We start from the raw sequence: 23296 nt of genomic DNA on the forward strand, positions 1-23296 counted from the left end.
TTGGTTACACGTAGCTGCGCTTTGCGAATTCAACGGCCATAATTCGTAGATAGAAATATGTGCCGTAAAGTAAATAATTAAAATGTTTATTAGCACAATGAGTAATATATTTTGTGAAGAATATTCATTTCTCGCAGAACAAATAGCCGCTTCATCAAGCAATTTATATCAAAGATTATAATTGTGCTGATTGCCGCGGGCAACTTTTGAACATTTTCGACTTCATAAGAAACACCCGGTATAAAATGGCAATGCAAGCCATAAAATTAGAACTCTTGAAGTGGGTTGAGAAAATGATGTACTGTGGGAACTGTAAGACTTCTGACTATGCAGACGCTTGGAGGATAATGTATCTGTATACTAACTGAGGGCATCTACATTTATGGATAGCATTTCTAGATATCGTAGAAACTGTGACAACGTTGACAGGGAATCATTATTGGATATTCGTAAGCACGAAAGGATAGATGACGATTTCGTGGGGCTGCTGAGGGAGAATCTCCTTATAGAGTCAACCCAGTACAAATTATATGGAATGGCCAAAAATGTTGTGAATGATGGAAATTCACCACAGACTGAACCAAGAAAGTCCTCTGTCTCCATCGTTGTAGACGCTTTACGTTAAGGCATGAAAAGACGACTGGAAAACCGTGAATTAGTGTTTGATTTATCATGCATGGGGCGGGGGGGGGGGTGCTAATAGACAAATTGTGGAATTGAAGGTTCCCAGACTGACGTATGCGGACGACATTGTGCTACTAGCAGACAATACAAGAGACTTGATGAGACTAGCGAATATCTCTGGCAACGCAATTACACATTTCGGCCTGGAAAAATACGCAGTTCTGATTTTTAGTGAAGGGACGAGTAATTACGTAGCATGAGTTCAATGGCAAGTCACACCCGCTGTCAAGCAAAATAAATACCTTGGCGTATACATAAACGAAGGACGGACTAACTCAGGCGCCCACAAAAATCATCTGAAAATAAAAAAAATCGGAATGTAGCAATAATAAAGCACAGAGCACCTATGGGCGAAATGAATATAAGGTGGTGCGTAGAATCTTGAAAGGAGTAATGGTGCAAGCGCTAACGATCACAAATGCTAGTCTATGATTAAAACTATATATATTGTCGAGGTTGGAAGTTAACCAAAGATGGGCAGGCCTGTTGGCTTTGGGGTATACGGGAAAACCACAAATGAGGCACTGTTGAGTGACATGGAGTGGGCCTCTTTCGGAGTGAGAGTAAGTGCAAAATTAGTTTTGAAAAGTTACTCCGGGCTATGGTTGAAAATAAATGCGGGGCAAAGTGCGCAAGGATCTGCACCTGATAAACGTGGACACACAATGAAGAATGAGGCTAATACAGTCGGCAACCAATTATGGTGTAATTGAAAGTGTAAACAAGCAACCATGTCACAGAAAAAGAAACGGCGAATTCAATGAGTGACTGGGAAAGATGGTCATGCAGAATTACAAGACTGAAAAAATTAGGAAAACGTGTATAATAATACAAAGGGCAGTGCCTTGACACTTGAGGCTGGAGCTGGTTGACTGAGGTAAAATAACATAACGGAGCAAGTATTCGCAGCAAGATTAGGAAGGGCTATACTGCAGCAAAAATGCGAATGGATTGCGAAGGGATTCCGCCAGTGTTACCCGTAGGTAACGGATACCATCCAGAAGAGCTTAAATTTGTTGTGGACGGAAGCATCAACTGGTCAGCAGGCGAGAAAGGCAAAAAGGTTTAGGTATTAGTGCAAAAACAAACAAGGAAGAGATTCGTACGACTAGACCTGGTACAGACATGCGTAGCGGCACAACGTGCGTAGAGAAGTTTCGAGGCAGATGGAGAAGAGGGTCAGAGAGATTTATAGAAAAATTCCACAATGAAAAACATGTACACCATTCTTGAATAAATCAAGTAGGCTACGTGACTATTCGTCATCGCGACGTTTCACAGGGGATGCCAATAAATCATCATCATCGTCAACAACACTAACACATACGTTGCTTGGCGTTCGCTATCAGTTCCTTGAGCGGTTTCCCAGGAAGCATGATAATATGGACTCACCGATGTGCACCAGCTCTCTCTCTCTTCTGGACAGTATTCGACAACCGACTCTGCGCCCAGAGAAACTACAAAATTTACCCTCTCCTGCTGGGATGCCGGTTTTGTTATCTTGGAAAAGTGCCTGTTTGAAGCTCGAAAACCGAACACCTTGGCCAACTGTGTCTGGGAAGACGTCCTTCATCCCGATCCTACGAAACTGCCCGCCGTATCGGAGCTCCCGAAGCCGGCCACCTGGCGGCACCACGCAGCTATATTTGCCTGGGTTTGTATTTCTGAAGTTTCGTGTACAACTTTGCAACTGAGATCACATCCGTAAAGCAACCTCTATATTGTGGCGATGCACTTGCTACATGGTTGGGGGCACAAGAAAATGCGTTTACGACTCTCTGTCAACCAGTTACAGCTCCGTCACTTTTATGTAATTGGACGCAAGGTGCACCGAGAGAACTTCGCACTGATGCCAGTGGTGTCGGTCTTGGCTCTGTGATCGCCTAGTGTAAGACCATCGTAGGTAAATACCCGGTCTCCTATGCCTGTTGTGCCCTCAAAAAATCTGAGGCCAATTACTCTTTAACAGAAACATTGAGTGGCCATCCTATGTGCTCCTCAAAAAATTTCGCCTGTATCTATACGGTCAACCTTCCGATGGTGTAATGGGCTATCATGGTTGTCTAATCTCCAAGACCAGTTCATCTGTCTCGCTGGGTAGGACATCCAATTCCAAGAATATAACTACGTCGTCTGTGGTTGCAGACTTAGGCTCTCCGGCGCGGATGCCCTGTTGTGGTTCGCAGTAATTTTAGACAACAGTGCATAAAACTCCAGCCGTAATGTCTTAGCAGTCGACATCTGGCAGATGGCACTAGACCTAAAAAGTTCTATTAATTGCCTGGCTATATAATTTCCTGTCAGAACCTGCAATGACTTTGGTACCTCGCGCGTTGCGCCGACACGCGAAGCATTTCGTTATTCGCGAGATGCTTCAGTACCACTGAAGCTATCATCACGACGATCTAAATGACTTTTATCAGTGTCCCACCAACTCCACAAAGATTTGTGCCAGAATTCCCGCTCTCAGCCCCAGTTTTGTCATGGTGCCGTGTGAAAAAAGTCTGACCAACCGTTCCACTCCTTAAAAATCAGATGACCAGCGAAGGTGTAGTACATTACACCAGGTTACCCAAGGGTAGGTGTATTCATTTGCGTCATATGGTAATTCTAGTGACGATAGCTTTCTGATTATTGTGATGTACGCTGATTGATTCTGTTACAAATTTTGACAGAATCTTGGCCAACATTAAACCTATACTCGACCGTTGTTGATTATTTGAGTGACCCGTATTTGTGTGGCACTTGAAACCAAACTGTTCAAGCATAAACTCAGTGAACCATTTCTTGCCTGGTTTTTTGAAATGTCCACATTCAAGCGTGCAACGAGAATCACAGAAGTAGTTCCATCACGGCTAACCCACGCTCAGTGTGTTGTGATCATCTTTATACCACTCTTGGGTGTGCCTTGAGATGTATACAGAGCGAATATGACAATCCCATCTTCCGTTCGTACGGCACAGATATCCCTACAGTTGCTGGCATCGTCCTCTTGCGAATCAGGAGTGTATGGTTGTACATACGCATACGTACACCCATCATACGCAGTACACCCATCTACTTGACTGATTTATTTCATTTAAGTTTATTATTTTTAGTATTATTACGGGTAGAGTGTTTGAGGTCTGCATCACCTCAGCTGCGTGTCGGCCTGCTATTGCACAATCTCCGGAATAGGACCACACTTTTCGCCAAGGACTAGACAGATGCACTCGGGGGTAGTGGTATACAGCTTCCCTAAAACGCTCACGCGATTGCGGCTACGATATTATAGGCGTGGGATATACAACTGTGTCCGCAAATACGAGCGCTCCTGCATTGACTGCCAGCGCCGCAAATCTGTATCTCGCCTCTCCGCCGCCCCACAAACGCTTCCTTGACCCCGTCTTCACGAATTTTAACGTGTTAGCGCTTATTTATACCAACCTCTTCGGTATATGTTTGCTGGTAGCTGTTGAATCGTGGTCACTGTGTATCATTTAACAGAGTATGCTCAAACCACCGTTTTACTTGCTGCAGCAGTGCGCAACGTTATCTCATTCATCCTGCGCAACTTTGTTCTCCGCCATGGTGTGCCTCAAAAACTGCTGACCTATCGAAGTCAGATGTTCCTCTCAGAAGTTCTGCACTTCCTCCTTTCTGAATGTTACATTACTGCCCGTAGCAATACCGCTTTTGATCCCATCAATACACTAATGGCTTATCACAAATCTTGGTGACATGCTTTCAATGCATGCGTTGTCAGACCACTGCAACTGCGATCTTGTGCTTCGGTTTTTCACATACGCCTACAACACGACCTCGCAAGGCACCACCGGATTGCAACCGCTCTTTCTGCTAGAGGAACCGCAAACCCTACTGTCCCAATGACACTATTGGACCGTACTATCGCTAGCCTGACGAGTGCTCACGTATTTCACTGGTCGCTCAACACACCGAGGGATGCCGACAATAGGGCCGTTCTTGGACGTCCGCTGACCAGTGCAAACGAGAACAGCGTCACGATGTAACTAAACTTGCTTTTTCATGCACTCTTTTAGGCATTTCTCGGTGCCCCTTCTCCTCCTGGCCTTTCATGCAAGCTGCATGCACGCGGTCGTGCAAATATCGCCCGTCTGCTACCTGGTTAAAACCATTACACCCTCTTCAGATATCCATCGTCGCGTGCCATCCATCCCATACCATCCATACCGTATATCCCCCCATCCCGTACTGCCACCAAATCTCTCACCACCTAAAAAAGGTGGCTGAAAATGTGAAGTACCGGCTGTTTTCGCGGCACTCAAAAAACTGGCGGGCATGTGCAACATGGTGCAGGGAAAGAAAAAAGGAAATGAATGTGGTATCAAGCACGTTGACAGGTTCGTCCCATACAGAATAGCGGTAGTGTACCAGATGCCCCTCTCTTGTGGAAACAGCGACATAAGGCAGACGGGATGGTGTCTAAACGTCAGAGTGCAAGAGCACCGCGCAGGAGTAGGATTGGCGGGGGATGGCAAGCTGGCTGGCCATTGTCACCACTGTCGTAATAGCACGCCTAGGTTTCGCAACACTAAAGTCTTGAAGATGTTTGCCTCACAACTGAGCTGAGAAATCTATGAAGCTTACTGTATAAAAATGCAATCTGGCAGCTGCGTAAGCAGCTCTTCAGTGTCATTGAGCGATAAAGAGTTCAAATATTTGCATGCACATTTGTGCCACTCACGCCCGCATGCCAACATCGAAAGATGGTTGCCTGATGATTAGCAAGTGTGATTATGATACATGTATAAATGTGGGATTTCCCGGAGTAAATCTCAGTTGAATTTCCGCGCCTGTCTTGTGCGTTTCCTTCTTCGTCCCTTGTTGTTTGCGCAGTTACATGATGCATTTCAATGTCGGAGAACTCAACAATGTTGAACGCCATGTTCCACTATTATCCGAATGCTGCCGATTTTCTTTGATGGGCCATCCTCCGGGGTGGCTAAAGTTGCTCGAATGCATTTCTGCCGTCAATAGCAGGACACCAACCAGCGCAACTTTCCTAATCGAGGTATGAGGTACCACCCTCGTGATAAAGTGGGAGTTAGAACAACGATGCGCCAGCGTGGATAAGTCGCTTATTTGGCCTTCTGCAGTTCTGCGGCGACTGAGCAACATCACTCAAAAAGTTATTTGTGAAGGGAAACGAACGAACCGCTACTCTCGATGCACTGCCTAACCATTCCCGCAGATAGCACCACTCAGCACTTCGCTCACCAGCAACCCGCTACCCTATACAGGTCAATTGCGACCTTCTTTTCTACAACGCCTATCCACTTAGGAATAGGGCGCTGCTTTCAGAAAACGGTGAAACACCAACTACCTGCAGGGAACACTGAACACTGGCGAATGCTACAACGCGCAATCAAGCAACGATGTTCTACACTGATGAATACGGCAACGTCAATTCTGCCGCATCTGTGGCTTGATGGCCTTGGGATATTGCCTGCGACAATATTCTACTTCCTCTAACATTGGCAATCCTTGATAGATGAACGGATCAGGAAAGGGAGAGAGCTTTAACAAGGGGTTTTTAGCTGAAGACGCTGACATGCATGAACAGCAGGGTTGTGGACACCCAGCACACACAGGGTTAGTAGTTGAACTTTCCCTCCAGTATTCTTGGCCGTTTCTCTACTGAACACTCCATGACAACTCAAGAAACTTAATGGCAGCATTAGCCCTAAATAGAAGTGATCACGATGGCGTTTCATGAAAAGCGTAGCGCCTTCTTTGGTCGCGCAATGCGCTGTGCTCAACTCGTTGGAGTGGAGCAACAACTTCGACTCTAAAGTAGTCTGAGAACACGAGGGTAAATATTCGCTTGAGTGGTGGCTTAATTTTTTCAGAACCACATCAGTCGTTTATTGGCTATGCATCTTGCTGCTGAGCATGACGTCTGGCGTTCGGTTTCTGCCTGCGAACTGTCACTGCTGTAGGAGCGGAAGGCGAGAACGACAATGTACGGTACTTCAGATTCACCTTAAAGAACCTTGGATGGTGCAAATTTTTAAATCTATAGCCTCGCGCAATCGCGTCGGTGGGTTCCTTTGTGTCAATGAATTCCCCCATTATAATTGTTTCAATGCTATCGTCTTGAAACCGAAGAGCTCGGTTCTATTACAAGCAAACAACAAGGGGCCAGTTTCATTCGCCAGCGCTTTGAGGTAGAATTGCAGGACGACTCACGCGAAACAGAGGCTGTGGCTTGTAGCGATCACGCGGCTGCGGTTCATGTTCAGCTTATTCGCCTACGTCTGCAAGCCCTATGTACAACAAGACAGCAGTATCAGCGACCAGTCTGCATCTAATGTGCTGTGCCACAAAAATATGTCTGTATTAGTCAACCGGCAGGCTCCCCTACGTATTTCAGTCGCAAATCACTGGATTCGCGTTTGGAAATTTTTTCTCCTCCAGACAAAAAATATAAAAAGCATGTAGTAAGCGTTGCTCACGGTTTCTGAGGTGGTGGCATTATTTTACGTCGCTTTCTTCAGGAGATACAATATCTCACATCATGTAGCATTCAGCGCTGTATATGTACGACTGGAGCACTGGATATCTCCTCGAAAGGCATTCGGGGCAGCTTCCGTCGGTTGCAGTTCGAGCTTGTGACCGCTTATGTAGTACCCTTTATTATAGGGGTCTTTAAGGCAATAATATACATGGGATGAAACTGTTCCTGATGGCACGGCCAGGTAGAATTTCTCATGCACGCACTCTGTATCAAATAATAAATTATGGACAATACTTGTCAAAAACATGTTATGGTAGGTGGCGCGTCGTAATGGGAGACTGCGTAATAATTATTACTGGCTGGAGTTAATCGCTGTGCCCCCTAATGAAAGTGCGCAATAGTTTTGCATGTAACCGTTGCATACATGAGGCAGTGGTGGCTGTAATCGAAACGCAAACCTCTGGCTCAGCAGCACCACGTCATAGCCGCTGGGCTATTGTGGTCGGTTTGCTCGGAACGTCAGCTGTCAGAGCTCCTCTGGGTTCCCTCTGATGTGATGAACTCCGGTAGATGTTGTGTGGACGTCTTTCTTGAGGTCGACGGCTAACCCCGAGAACTCATGCATTCACATTAGCTCATCGACTCAATGCCCTCTATAACTAATAAGTGACATTTTCCCTAAATCATCGACTAAAGATGTTGTTGCCATAACACAACACATGCGAGGCGAATGTGTGCTCCTAGCCGTCGTAACCAACCGTTACTAAATCCTAGAGCTACTGCTGGGCGTCATATGCAGTCCTTAGCTAGTCATGTTACCTTCACAGACGTATGCCTACAAAAAGAAACCGAATCACGTAGAAAACTTGCGAAGAAATAAAGAGTTGATCCATCACATGAATGCGGAGAATTTAGGACTTTAAAGATTAGTGGAAAGTTCAAGTGTATCGCAATGGAGGTTACAGAAAAAGTTCAGAGTAACTTCTGTGAGATTCCAGTAAGGCGCAAGGATGCAATCAACAAGACCAAGCGTTTCAGACAGTATGGAGGTCTTTGTCCGGTTATAATGGACGTTGCATCAGCATGGTAGTTGTCAGAAATAGTGTGTTGCTTTTGAAAAAGAAGCTGCGACTACGAGTGCGACACTGCAAGCGCGTAATGCGATGCTACTAACGTCAAGGTTGCAAAGAAAGTTACTCACATTCATGTGAAGGTGCCGCAAGCAGAGCGTGACGTTCACGTAGTGTTTCCTTGATTCAGGCGAAAACCAATTCCTTTGCTTGGTGTTCTCATCATACTGTGATCCATTGACGTCGTAGCCATGCATCATCTCATGACCCAAAACCTGCACAATAACAGCAACAAAGTGTACGTAGCGAATTTCGACTATTCTTGAACAGTGAACAATGGTTAGACCGTCTGCGTACGCTCATTACAGTAGTGTTGAGATCATTAGTCACGTACCTATATGGCCGGACTTTTCGCTATCCAATTAGTTGGTAAATGTGGCGTTGCCGCTTTCTCATAGTCGGCTTACCTGTTTACAGCGCTAGAAATGCGGTGTGAAAGGAACCATGGAGGGTGACGATTCGCTAGTGCTTGAAATCAAGGAGCACTTAGAGAATAGCCACTCAGAATCTAAAATGTTCGGCTTGTCATGGAAGCAGTTCAATGCGATACTGCTCGAGATATTCAGAGCCCAGAATGCTGAGCCCAGAATGCAGAGCCCAGAGTGCTGACCTCTCTTGGGTGTGGGGGGGAGGGGTGTATGAACAACAGTACCTCTGCTCTCTCTACAAGATCTTCCAATAATGGAATACTCGAGTTCGGAATGAGAAAGGCAGATGTACAGCTAAATGTAAAGTTAAAGAATGAGTGCATCGGGACCTCCATTCTATCATTCCGTTTCCTTTTTGTTTTGTGTTTGTTGAGAAAATCTCACATCACTTATTTCGCCTTTTGCACATATTATGCTAGAGCACTGCGAAGGTCGTCAAGTATCGCACAAGGCATTAAGTAATTTATGCAAAAAGAACTGCTCCTTCTTTGCAGGACTCACAAATTAGCGATTATCCCATCGTACCGACACCCATCCTCACCCTGCCGAGGCTACCGTAGTTGTAGGCAGCAGGACCGTCCGTAAACATGAAGTGGGGAAGAAGAATCGATGGCTGGATGAACATCTTGTTATACCTCTCCATGTAATACGCGCCCACGTCAGTCTCCTTATTGAGCAGCATCGTTGTGTCGGCCGCAGCTTGATGGATGGCGGCTGCAGCGGCCTCACGCCAAGCTTTGAAGAACCGATCAGTGGGAAGGTCTGGAAAGCTCGCTGTGTGGAGAGATCGATCACTCGTAAGAAAGACGACAAAGACGCATAACGTGTTCTTTCTTTGCGTTAGCAGAAACTTTAATATTGTCTCAGGCATGCAGGGCGATCTACTAGTTGACTTCACTTACCTTAAGAGGGGGTCCAGATTTGTGGCACCTACATTCATATTAGTCTAATAACGCAAGTTTTGAGGAGAAGCCTTTAAGCTAATAGGTTTACGGCACCTGTTGCAATGCATGAGCTGGCGAATATGCAGGGAATAGCCACCCGCAATGAAATATGAAGCTAATGTTTCGAGAAATATGTTATATCTTCCCAAAATTAGCCATGAATACATTGGTGTTCCAGGTAGTCTACAGGACCAATGCGAAAATTATTTCTGTGTGGATGTGCCTTGAAAACTGGCTGGCTTCGATATAAGAAACACCCGCCGTGGTTGCTAATTGAATATGGTGTTCGGCTGCTGAGCACGGAGGTGGCGGGATCGAATCCTGGCCACGGCGGCCGCATTTCGATTGGGGCGAAATGCGAAAACACCCGTGTACATAGATTTAGGTGCGCGTTAGTGAACCCCAGGTGGTCGAAATTTTCAGAGTCCGCCACTACGGCGTGCCTCATAATCAGAAAGGGGTTTTGGCACGTAAAACGCCCTTATTCATTAATTTAAAAAACGCACTATCGTCAGCAATATGAGCGGGAACACGCGACTGCGTGGCAAATAGCTTCGAAACCGAGCTAGAGCCATACGCCGATTTCGCTATCGAGAACAGGGAAAAGGAGGATGCTCTTCCGCTATCTGTTGGCACTACCATCGTGCCTGCTTTTGGAGAAAACGGCAGTTTGCGGCATTCTACTGGCCGCCGATAGCCGATAAGACGATTACGTGCACCGTAGCTCATAGCAAGTAATTTTTTTCAGTCATGCTTTTTTTAGAGCACAACTCTTGTGCGCCTGTTCTTGCGTTTAGTGTAAAATATATTGAGATACCCCCATAGGACCCTATGTATATTTTATGAACCGCATCGTGTCACCTGTTCCAGACAGACAGACAGATTTCCCAGGAAAGTAGCTCTCAATTGTTTATTCTTCAAAGCAGTGCGCTATTGGCGATGCTTTGGTGCTCAAAGTTATCAGTACCGGCAATATGAAACAGCTTTATCAAACATATGCATGGTGGGAGTGTCGAGAGTTAGTACAAGAGCGTCCTCTTTTCCACTTTGTTTCCGATCGCGGCTGCACGTATCACAGACAGCAGTGTTCCAGGCTATGTTACATGCGCATGTGTGCTCCCGTTGATATTGCTCGCGATAGTACATATGTGCGTGAAGTAGCTATTTATAAAACTCTTTACTAAGATCCGTCGACGATGATCTGATTCCGGCCCAACTAATGAGGTACTTGTAAATTACAGGAACATCTTTATGAGACAAGAGCTGGACAACATTGAGTAAAATTTGTTGCATTTGAGTCCGAAAAGAAAATTGTAGAAACTCTAGGAAGCAACTAGTTAATTTTGGACTCGAGATGATGTTGCAAAATTTGCCCGAAATTATTACCTGAAAACATAAAGTACGCGATGGGTACAAGTTTTCGAGTGCACAAAAATTGATATTGTAGTTTTGTCAGTTGAATCTGTTAGAACAACTATGGCTGGAAATTCGGATAAATAAATTGAGACCTCATCTTACGCAAAATGATTGCAATATCTACGAGGCTCATTCAAAAGTTCTACCCAGCGATAATCGGAATACTTCAGAGCTGTGTATAACACAGTTTGGTTCTCTTTAAATGCACTACCAGATGTATTTCAATATGAATATAGGTGTGGTTACATATGATTGCATTACTGAGCTTTAAAGCTAACTGCTTAAGTATTTTTCTCATTCTAAAATTCCTGAGCATTCTTAAAGTATCAATATCTCCTAAGGCCACTAGATATTACCGGCTTTAAAACTCAGCAAACCCAATCAAAAATCGGTGCATGAGTGGCCTAGAAAAATTACTTTAACATTGTCATTTACTTATTAGAATTTAAAGCATGGGCGACAGACGTAGTTAAGGGGCCAGCAACTAAGCCAATGCGTAAGAAATGGTAAAGATTATGCGCTGTGGCAAATTAGTGTATGCAAAGTTGATAAATTGGTAAGACAACTCATCCATCTGGGAGTAGCATTCGGCTTTCTACTCCGACGGCGTCTGCGTGGAGGGCGATGGAGCGCGGCCGCGCGTCTTGAAAGTGATCCACGATGGGTAGAGTCAAGGCGCGCCGACGGGTGATAGATTCGTGTGCGCGACCAGTGGGCATTGAAGAGAGAAGCAGCGCAAGGGGGATTTCGCTCGCAGCTGCTGCCGCTCTTCCTCACTCCACCGTTTCGACGGGGGTCATGGAGTGAGATATCGTCATGTTCGCCTGTGCACGCGTGACGCGATCGTTGTTAATTTAGTAAGCAAGCAAAGGTTTCCAAGCCGTATAGGGCCCTGTGAGCTATTATACTTACTTCACATAGCTGTCTCATGATTCGCTATCACAATCGATACTTTGTCTTTCGAGCGAGACTGCCCGTTATTATTGTTAAATAAGTTGTGCAGAAGTCAAAGTCGTAAATTTTTCCTTCTTGCTTCAAGCGACGGAAGTTTTTTTGGAACTTTTTTTTCAAATCTACAACTTCGCATTCTAGTGACAGTTAACTGCAATGGAAGAACGCAAATCACGAAACTAGTGGCTCGTAGGGTAAACATCTGCATGTCGACAGAAGTAACACAATGATAACGGCGAGCAAACTCGTTGCATGCCGAAATATGGGGCGCTATAACGTAAAACTATTCCAAACTTTGCTGTTCCATTTCTTCTATCAGCCCTCCGCGATTGGTCAAAAACTTTTTTGGACCACTCCCACTTCACCTGTCTGTCACGCGAAGTCACGAAAACCGCGATACCTCCGCACCTGATTTATTAATACTGTCGATCTCATCAGGGATCGTAACAGGGATCACAATATGATGTGCGCGCACTGATTATGCATGATTTGACCAAAATTGGAAAACATTTATTTCTGATTCAACGCCTTTTCGTCATTAGCCCCCGGCTATTGGTCAAAAGTTTTCGGGCTGGACCCATTTCACCTGCCTGTCACGCGACGTCACAAAACCGAGAAAATTCACCACGTCGAAGTGACGTATTCGAATTATAGATGCTATAATATGCCGAACAAAACTGAATTTTCTTCTAAATAGCCGTAGGCTGCCGGTTTCGAAAGGAATAAAAGATGGCTGCCGCCGGTTGATCAGGCGCTGGCTACTCGCACCTGCCGGAGAGCATGGGTTTATTTGCGCATAATAAAACGTCTTGCGTGGCCGCGCAACGTCTTCGAGCACATTCGTTACCTTAACGATCTAATTCAGCCAACTATTCTTTGCTGAGGATCCGTTTTAGCGTCATTATTAAGTTTCCGTTGCATGCCGCCGCCATTTTCCACTAGCCACTGCAAGGTAAGTAAGGAAAGTGGACCAATCGCAGACGCCGGTAACACCATCTTAATCCGGTTATCTATTTTCAGTGCGCTGGCACTGCCCCATCGAATCCCTCTCCTCTTGAGCATTCTCTTCGCCTCTTGTCAGCCTATTAGATACGACAGGCCGCTCAGTGTAGGCAATGTTATTCGTTTTTCAAGCAAACAAAAGCGACCTCCTATGAACAAGGAGAGCGTTTGATTGGTCTGCTCATACAACGCTGCGGGTGACCGCCCGGTGCTTGCGTCGGTGGTTACGCAAATTTGACATTGGGAGATTGGACTAAAAACATATTGGAATAGTTTTACGTTATAGTGCCCATGATTTGCAGGTCGAGCTCACCGGCTTTTTTATGGATGACTGGTCGGTGCTTGCAGCGTAAGGCTCGCGCTCGCCTACCTTCTAGAAAGTACAACACTATTCGCGTCACGCATACAATGATTACACAACAATCGGCGAAACTTAGATAACAAACAGAAATTACAATGACGCTTGAGTAGGTTCCGAAACCTGCAGGTGATTCTTTCTCTGAGCGAACACTGTATGCTCTTATCGGGTGAAGTGCTGCCGCCCCCCCGCCCCCCACAAATAGGATAGTAAGTACACGTGTCAATTCCACGTCTTAGAAATATCTTTAAAATCGAGCGAATAACAGAAAAGCAAATGAATAAAAGCCCAGGTATAGAAAAAATAAAAAACGACAATGAAATCGGGTTCACTTCACATTAGTGGGCGTAGAATTTTTCTAGACGCACCACGCAGCCGACTTCAGGACGTGAGCACATTGCCTAATGCCATCCGGCAAAATCTGTCCACTGTGCCATAACGTCGCAGTAGCCTGCGTGTCCGAAAAGAAACGTGGAAGTAGCTTTTCAATTAGTCCACGTCGTCGAACCGGAGTACAAACCCAAACACGACTGCTGCCCTGCTAGACTACATAGCGTCGCAGAAGGTTGTGGTGTCGGCTGTCAGTTCTTTGCTGGTTTTTGATGAGCATGCGTGCATGATGGCTGGCTTCTTGGATGCACTGCAGATATACGGAGGCGTCAAGTTTGTTTCGTCTGTGACGTGCGGTAGCATAGCGTCGGGCGTCGTCACCGGGTTCCTTTTGTAAAGCAGCTCCAATGGCGTCATGTACGTTGTTTCTTTAACCGTCTATTTGTAAGCAGAGATTAGGCTTAGGAGAACATTATCCCACATCTTCAGTTCGACGTCGACGTGCATTGCCGCCATGTTGACGAGCGCCTTATTTAGGCGTTTTGTAAGAGCATTTGTTTGCAATTTCTTGGTAGTTGTCCTTCGGTGACGAGTTTGTGGGCATTCCAGGATGATCTGAGCCTGCTCCGTTGAAAAAGTTTTCCGCTATCAATGACCAGTACACCGAGAGTGACATGCCATTGCACATGTCACGAAGAATGTCGTCACTACGGCCGCACTGCCTTTCGACAGAGCTTTCGTTTCGGCATAGTGGCCAAAATGCTCGTCAGCCAAGATAATCCACTTATTTCCAGGCATTGACGTCGCAAAGGGCTCCGATAAGTCTATGAAGCTCTGCTGCAGTGGTCGAAAGACGTGCTCAAATGGCTGTAGCAATCATACTCGTCCTGTTGGTGTCTTGCGTAATTGCCAGTCTCCGCAGGACCTGACGTAGTGAGCAACAGAGGCTTAACGCCTGACCAGTAATGCTAATCCTGTATCCCCGAGAGAGTGCAAGGAAACCCCAGTGCCTAATGGTCATGCTGGGTGTGCATAAATTCTGACCACAGTGCTGATGGCGGAACGAGGAGCTAGCTAGTTGGCGCGGCCTGGCGAGGACTACTCTTTAGCGATGACGTAGGTTCGCAAGAAAAACAAATATTCATCATCATCATCATCAGCCTGGTTACGCCAACTGCAGGGCAGAGGCCTCTCCTATAGTTCTCCAACTACCGCGGTCATGTACTAATTGTGGCCATGTTGTCCCTGCAAACTTCTTAATCTCATCCGTCAACCTAACTTTCTGCCGCCCTCTGCAACGCTTCTCTTCCCGTGGAATCTATTCCGTAACTCTTAATAACCATCAGTTATCTTCCCTCCTCATTACGTGTCCTGCGCATACCCATTTCTTTTTCTTGATTTCAACTAAGATATCATTACCTCGCGTTTGTTCTCTCACACAATCTGCTATTTTCTTACCCCTTAACGTTACACCTATCGTTCTTCTTTCCATAGCTCCTTAATTTAAGTAGAACGCTTTTCTTAAGCCTCCAGGTTTCTGCCCCGTACGTGGGTACTGGTAAGACACAGCTGGTTATAAACTTTTCTCTTGAGGGATAATGCCAACCGGCTGTACATGATTTGAGAATGCCTGGCAAACGCAACCCAGCCCATTCTTATTCTTCTGATTATTTCTGTCTCATGGTCCGGATCCGCAGTCATGACCTGTCCTAATTAGATCTATTCCCTTACCACTTCCAATGCCTCACTACCTATCGTAAACTGCTGTTCCCTTCCGAGACTGTTAAACATTATTTAGTTTAGTTTTCTGCAGGTTAATTTTCAGACCCACCCTTCGGCTTTGCCTCTCCAGGTCAGTGAGCATGCATTGCAGTTGGTCCCCTCAGTTACTAAGCAAGGCACTATCATCAGCGAATCGCAAGTTACTAAGGTATTCTCCATTAACTCTTATCCCCAATTCTTCCCAATCCAGGTCTCTGAATACCTCCTGTAAACACGCTGTGAATAGCATTGGAGAGATCATATCTCCCTGCCTGAGCCTTCCTTTATTGGGATTTTGTTGCTTTCTTTATTGAGGACTACGGTGACTGTGCAGCCGCTTTAGATATCAGTCAGTAATTTTACATATGGCTCCTCTGCACCCTGATTCCGCAATGCCTCCATGCGTACTGATGTTTCGGCTGAATCAAATGCTTTCTCGTAACCAATGAAAGCTATATATAAAGGTTGGTTATGTTCCGCAAATATTCTACCACCTGATTGAAAGTGTGAAGATGGTCTATTGTTAAGTAGCCTTTACAGAATCCTGCCTGGTCCTTTGAATGACGGAAGTCTAAGGTGTTGCCGATTCTATTTGCAATTACCTTAGTAAAAACTTTGCAGGCAACATACAGTAAGCTGATCGGTCTATAATTTTTCAATTCTCGGCGTGCCCTTTCCTATGGATTAAGATTATGTTAGCGTTTTTCCAATATTCCGGTTCGCTCGAAGTCATGAGGCATTGCGTATACAGGGTGGCAAGTTTCTCTAGAACAATCTGCCCACCATCCTTCAACAAATCTGCTGTTACATGATCCTCCCAGCTGCCTTCGCCCTTTGCGTAGCTCCCAAGGCTTTCTTTACTTCTTCCGGCGCTACCTGTGGGATTTCGAATTCCTCTAGACTAATCACTCTTCCATTACCGTCATGGCTGCCACTGGTACTGTGTAAATCTCTATAGATCTCCTCAGCCACTTGAACTATCTCATCCATATTAGTAATGATATTGCCGGTTTTCTCTCTTAACGCATGCATCTGAATCTTGCCAATTCCTAGTTTCTTCTTCACTGCTTTTAGGCTTCCTCCGTTCCTGAGAGCATGTTCAATTCTATCCATATTATACTTCCTTATGTCAGCTGTCTTACGCTTGTTGATTAACTTCGAAAGTTCTACCAGTTCTATTGTAGCTGTAGGGTTAGAGGCTTTCATACATTGGCGTTTCTTGATGAGATGTTTCGTCTCCTGCGATTGGTTACTGGTGTCCTGTCTAACGGAGTTACCACCAACTTCTATTGCACACTCCTTAATGATGGCCAAAAGATTGTCGTTCATTGCTTCAATACTAAGGTCGTCTTCCTGAGTTAAAGCCGAATACCTGTTCTGTAGCTTGATCTGGAATTCCTCTATTTTCGCCCTTACCGCTAACTCACTGATCGGCTTCTTATGTACCAGTTTCTTCCATTCCCTCCCCAGGTCTAGGCTAATTCGAGTTCTTACCATCCTATGGTCACTGCAGCGCCCCTTGCTGAGCACCTCCACATCTTGTATGATGCCAGGGTTAGCGCAGAGTATAAAGTCTATTTCATTTTTAGTCTCGCCATTCGGGCTCCTCCACGTCTACTTTCGGCTATCCCGCTTGTGGAGGAAAGTATTCATTATCCGCATATTGTTCTGTTCCGCAAACTCTACTAATAACTCTGCCTTGCTATTCCTAGTGCCTATGCCATATTCCCCCACTTCCTTGTCTCCAGCCTGCTTCTTGCCTACCTTGGCATTGAAGGCGCCCATCAGTATAGCGTGAAAAACCAATATTATCTGCACCTAAGTACACTTGGGACACTGTCAGTTTTCCTTTCTAATTATTTCTTAGCGTTTCTTAATCCCGAGCTCATTTGCAGCTCCTCAGAGTCCTTTGCGCGTATTGTTCCAATGAAGGCTTCCTCGTCTTGGTCGCCTTGCCGTGGCAAGTAGGCGGGGGCGCATTACAGAGCATTAGGCAAGTAGGCACTGCATTATAGAGTGTTCTCTTCCCGTCTTTTCAACCACCCTGAGGTCACGATTTGCAGGCATAGCTACCCACGCTGCCCACGCACGCTGACGAACTTCCTTAGTTTCTTGTTGCTTTGCGACGGGTGTTTTTCTTTATTACTTTCGTTTGTTTGCAGCATTGGGTCGATGCTTTTTAAGAGGGGGTATTGACATGTGTACATGTTTATCTTTCTCGGGTGACCACGTTTCTCCGCGTAACAAAGGTTATCACGCAGCGCAGGACGCGCCTGCATGTAGAGGATGTTTCTGGAATGTTATGGATGGTTCTATCTGCCTTCCGTCACCGATCCTTGCGTAATCTGATTGCACGTCTGCGCGACGCAAATAGCGTAGAACTTTGTGGAAGACACGCGGGTCCCAGCGATTAGTCGGGTACATTCGACGATTGACGTACGAAAGCCGACGCGCTTGACCCGTTGATCCGATTTTCGAAGATCACCGACTGTATTCGCTGCTATCGTTGCGCTATAAGTGTAACCTGTTTTTGTGGGCACAGGTTTGCCCAATAGAAGGTAGTTTTCTTGTTCACGGGATTGCTACTGTGTTCTTCAACGGTACCACCACGTGACAATTTAAAAAAGGAAGAGGGTGTAAGGCGGGTGGGTGCGGCAACGATGGATGGTATGCTAGCGTGTCGAATTGAGAATTAAGGAATGATGTGCACAAGGCCAAGACCCCCCTCCCCCCCGCCCCCAGACTGTCAACAACCACGCGTCAACGCACGCGTGTTAGCCAGTGTGTCAACGGTGTCTGACACGCCGGCTGCAAAAAAAGGAAAGAGAAAAAATATGCCAAGAAAACAAACAAGCAAACAGTATTTTATCATTTTCCTTTCACATGACGTTCAAAAATAAACTGTATAGTAAAATCACTGCTACGAAATGTGGCCTATCATGCTAACATTCCCGGTGGTACTAGCTTCTTTTCTGCTTTACAGTTGCCTTCCTTTGATGCATAATTTTTTCAGACTGTTATTTGCTGTAATCCCTTGAATAGTGATTTTCTGTTTCCTTTTGTGCCCACAAAACCACATAAGCGTCACCCCATGTTTTGTACATCCCGATGCTAAACGCGATTTCGACGTTTTGGCCGAAATTATTATGTTCCCGATACATTTTTTTTTCCGTGGTCACCGAAATGCTCTGTTTCATCAAAACGTACTCTGAAATTGTCTTTAAGGGAGAACTCATCTGACGCTGTTAGATGTCGACTTGTTTTCAGTATTTCCTCGTAGCATTGGACCGCAATTAGCTGCCTTCCCTTTCCTTTTATTTTTTATTCTTGTTCTTTTACTTTTTCTTTTTTTTCCTCTTTCCTGTAGCTTATTACGTCCCTGAAACTGCCGAGTACACCTCGACAAGCCTCATTGGCTTGGGCTGACCAATTTTTATATCTGGTGCTTTTAAGACAAATAAAGCAATCATTATTATGAATTTATTTCCCAGCCGATAGTTACAGCAGTGAGAATTGTTTTTAGCGCGGTTGCCATGCCGACTGGTTGTAGCAAATCTATGAGATATTTGTTGTTTTGAAAGGTGTCTTCTGATATGAGGTGATGTTGAGGCTAACGGTGGCCTTTGAAATCATAAACTACTGCTTTAACTATATCAGGGACAGCAAAATATGAATTGAACGCTTAACAGCGTTCTCACAAACCAGGTGAGGTTGGAAACAGATTGATCAACTTTGGCTAAACGAATGAGTAGTATTTCTCTTTCTCCAAAAATACCGCGTTGAAAAAAATATCAGTGCCTTCCACTCTGTGAAGCAGGACGACCGGCGAAGCAGTGTATGTGGGTCCCTTAATGGGAAACTGCACCTCCACCGCGGGTCGGCCCAGCTTTGCGCTATCTTCTAGATCGGCCCACGTATGGGCAGTGCCTAACGCCTGCTTCACCTCCGCCGCGGGTCGGGCCGGTATTGCACTATCTTCAGAATCGACCAACGTGTGGGGAATGCTCAATGCCTTATTCACCCATCCTCGGGTCGGCCTGGCACTGCACTATTTTCGGGATCGGTTAAGGTATGGGGAGAACTTAACGCCTGCAGCACCTACACCGGCGGTCGGCCCAGCACTGTACTATCTCCGGGATCGGCCCATGTATGGGGATTGCTTAACGCCTGCTTCACCTCCACGGCGGGTCGGCCCGGCAGTGCTATATCTTCGGGATCGGCCCACGTATGGGGAGATTTTTGCTTATGACACGAAAATTTCCTTGAACGGTAGGGGTATACAGCTTCGCTCTAAAACGAAGTCGGAGGGCTCAGATCAGAGGTACAACTGCTTCAGAGGAAGAGCTCTGAATTTACACGAATAAATGTTGGACAAGGAAATAGAAGAAACAATTGAGTCATTTATGGCATTGATCAGCCCCGTGGTGAAGCTTAGGATGGCCTTCTTGGTATAATCAAAGGTGATAGGCTCCATGAAAAAGCTTGAAATCTCTATCAGTAACGTAGAAGGGAGCTATAAAATAAGGAAAAAGAAAGATAACCAAAGACGGCCATTCATTATCAGATTGCAGGATTATTGTGAAAAATATTTATATTGAAAGCATGCTCCAAATTAAAAGATTTCACTATTTCGGTGACTGAGGATTTTTCAAGCAGAGATGCAGAAATTAGGAAAAATGTATGCTTAAGCTCGTCTGAAAGAAAAAAAAAGAATGAACCGTATGTCCATCTGTCTGTCGCCTGCAAAAGTGTCGTCACGGAATACAAAGGAAGTCTGCTAGGATAAGCATGTGAGTACATCAGATGCATACTATAGAAAACTCGGAACAGGGCATCCTTAATTTATTGTTAACTCGCATGTTAAAGAAGTCGCCAGGACCTGACGGAGCAACGATCGCTTCTCTGACACAGTACGTGGAATGGTGCTCTAAGTTTCTTCATGTACTATTAACGAATTCATCGAGTAAGACCATCCTACCGGATGTCTGGAGAACTGCCCGAGTCAAGCGCACACTTAACTTTGGAGATAAAAGGTGTACTACAAGTTATCGTCCCATGACTTTAACCACAGTAGCTTGCAAATTACTAGAACATATGGTACATAAACACATGATCAATTTTCTTGACAAGCATATTAAATTAACAAACATTCAACATGGTTTCCCGTGCGCATGTTCTACCTCTACCCAATTAGTTATCATTATATGTGACTTTGTACAGGCTTTGAATAAACAGAAGCAGGTGGACGTAATTTTCATGTATATAAAAAATTAAGCTTTCGTTAAAGTGTTGCAAAAAACTAATTCATAAATAAGGCTATATAATGAAATGCTAAGGGATATTAAATTGCATTAGGGCCTGCCATTGTAAACTCTGCCAATATGTGGCGTTCAATCATGTTTCCTCCAGAGGTGTGGAATTCGATTCTGGCGTTCCTGATTGGCTGGTGCTCTGTCCTTTGCTTTTTTCTGGCGTTCATAAATAATATTCTCGGCATTTCTGCGAATAACAGGTTATACGCTGATGATAGCGTTTTGTATAAATCAGTAAGTTCTGTACAGGATCGAACCGAGCTAAACGTAGGTTGTGCCAAGATCATTTTGCGGTGCAAGCAGTGGGAAATGCCCATCAATTTTGAAAGAGCTGTTTTCATGAAAGTCGCTCGCCACAAGAAACCACTGTCCTCTAACTATTCTACTTATGATCGATTTCTCTCTGAGCTTTAGCACTATATTTAGGATTGCTGATTGCTAACAATCTCTCATGGAATACAGGCACAGATAATGCTGTAGCGAATGTCTTAAGGAAGTTGTTCTTTTCAAGGTGTACACTGAGGTTAGCTACCTCTCAAATGCGTATTCTTGCCTACAAATAAGGTATGCGTCCAGTATTAGGGTATGCCGTGATAATATAGGAGCCCTTCACTAACTGCAACAGTCAAAAATTACAAAATATCCAAAAAAGGCACTGAGATTCAGGTACAACTCGTATGGTCGCAGCTCTATTAGCAAATTAACAAAATAGAGTAATTTCCAACCAGGTACTAATAGAAACCATGTTTGTTGGCTGATGTTTTTTTATCAATTGGTAAATGCTCAATAAAAAGTTAGCTCATCACATATCCTGACATCATCTGCAAGTTACGCAACTATAAACTGACACTGGCAAACGATGATGCCTTTAAAGCAAACAGCAAACTCCTTTCAATATTCTTTCTTTCCCCGCACAATAAACGATTGAAACTACCTTTTTAACGAAGCTGTAATCCAAAAGCATTTGGTGTCCTTTGAAGAGCATTTAATTTGAAGTGTTCTGTATCCTCTTAATGCCGTCTAAACTTAGTTGTGTTTTCACCGAATGTACCTTTCCGAAGAAAATGTACGACTCTGCTATGGCTTAACTTAGACCGCGGTATTTATTAACAAATAAAAAAACAAGCTAAACTTTCGTCCGTGTAATGGTCGCATTCTGCAGTCCGCGTAGGGGCTTCTTACAGTAGCAGACGCACCTTGACGGAAAGCGTACGCAAGGTGGGGGTCTATAGGTTTGGTGCGTTGCAGCTGCAAGCCTGGATGTCTCAAGCGCGTAAATAGACGTGGAAATCCCTCCTCGCCTATATAATCATCGACTAATATTCAGTGTACCTTAAAATTTCGGCATTACGTTAATGTTATCGAGCAATAAAGGGTCAATTTCACGGTGATGCACCGCTTCGTTAAAAAAAGGCACATACTTTAGTGAGGGACTCAATTCAAATTTCAGGTCGTGTAAGTCCTCGAATTTTAACTGTGTTTTACTGAAGTGTAGCTAATGAACGGCAACCACTCCTCAAAGAAATAAGAGTCCAAGGTCGGGCCACTAGCCAGCCGGTTTTAGGTACGACGTACAATTTCGCTTTGACGCAGAGCCGAAGAATTGAGGCACCGCTTGTATGCCAGTAATCTCGTGCGATTGGGATCATTGATTGTCAACTGAACTGACGCAGCTCGGCATAAAAGCCTTACTTATGGGCTTTCTATTCTAATCTGATGGGCACGTCAGATGATTTGAAGGGAAGGAACTTACCGTAATACTTCTCCACGTAGGCGCCGTCAAGCAACGCACCCACGGCAGCGACATCTTGCCGCATATTCATAATTTTTCGCAGGGCGGTTTCGCGTACCGATCCCCTCATCCAGCTTGACGATCGGAATGCTGCTTCATAGGCCTTGCGAATGTTGGAAGCCATTTCGTCGGCCTCCATGAGCGTCTCCTTGCTGACCACTGGTTGTTGGGCAGCAAAAAAAAAGGAAAGAAAAAAAACGAAATAACTTCGATTCCTTCCGAGCCTGTGATTCATTCACCGCTACAGTAGGTAGAAATTAGGGCCCGCCAGTGTTATGTCAATCTCGTTCGATAGACTCAATCTTTGGATATTTTCTCAAAGTTGTCCGTATCTTATGCACGCTCCCGCAAACATCTTGCATTGTTTGTTAATTAAGTTATGGCATTTTGGTGTCCAAACTCACGACCTCATTATGAGGCACACCATAGTTAGGGACTCCGGAACGATCTCGACCATCTGGGGTTATTTAACACGCACCTACATCTACGTGCACAGGGGATTTCGCATTTCGCCGCCATCAAAATGCGGTCGCCGTGGCCGGGATTCAATCCCCCTACCTCGTGCTTAACTGTCTAAAACCACATCAAAGTTGCAACCACGGCAGTTCTTGCATAGTTTGTGCAGCCTACACGTTTTCTCTTCAATATCATGTGCTAGTGAAATTTACAATAGTTAGTTGCTGGGCTAGTTTGTTAAAAACCTCCAAAAG

At 45.0% G+C, this 23296-nt stretch overlaps 1 protein-coding gene across 1 annotated transcript in view; it reads right to left on the reverse strand.

Moving 5' to 3' along the window:
- The window catches only part of LOC135911671 (neprilysin-1-like), a 124235-nt gene that overhangs the window by 5406 nt on the left and 95533 nt on the right, over positions 1-23296 (reverse strand). The window contains exons 9-11 of the mRNA XM_065444012.1: positions 22548-22745; positions 9262-9494; positions 8364-8507 (exon numbers count right to left, since the gene is read on the reverse strand). Coding sequence (XP_065300084.1) covers positions 8364-8507; positions 9262-9494; positions 22548-22745 — 575 coding nt within the window. The remainder of the gene's footprint in view (positions 1-8363; positions 8508-9261; positions 9495-22547; positions 22746-23296) is intronic.

This window comes from Dermacentor albipictus, chromosome 2, assembly GCF_038994185.2.
Source record: "Dermacentor albipictus isolate Rhodes 1998 colony chromosome 2, USDA_Dalb.pri_finalv2, whole genome shotgun sequence".
Taxonomy (NCBI): Eukaryota; Metazoa; Arthropoda; class Arachnida; order Ixodida; family Ixodidae; genus Dermacentor; species Dermacentor albipictus.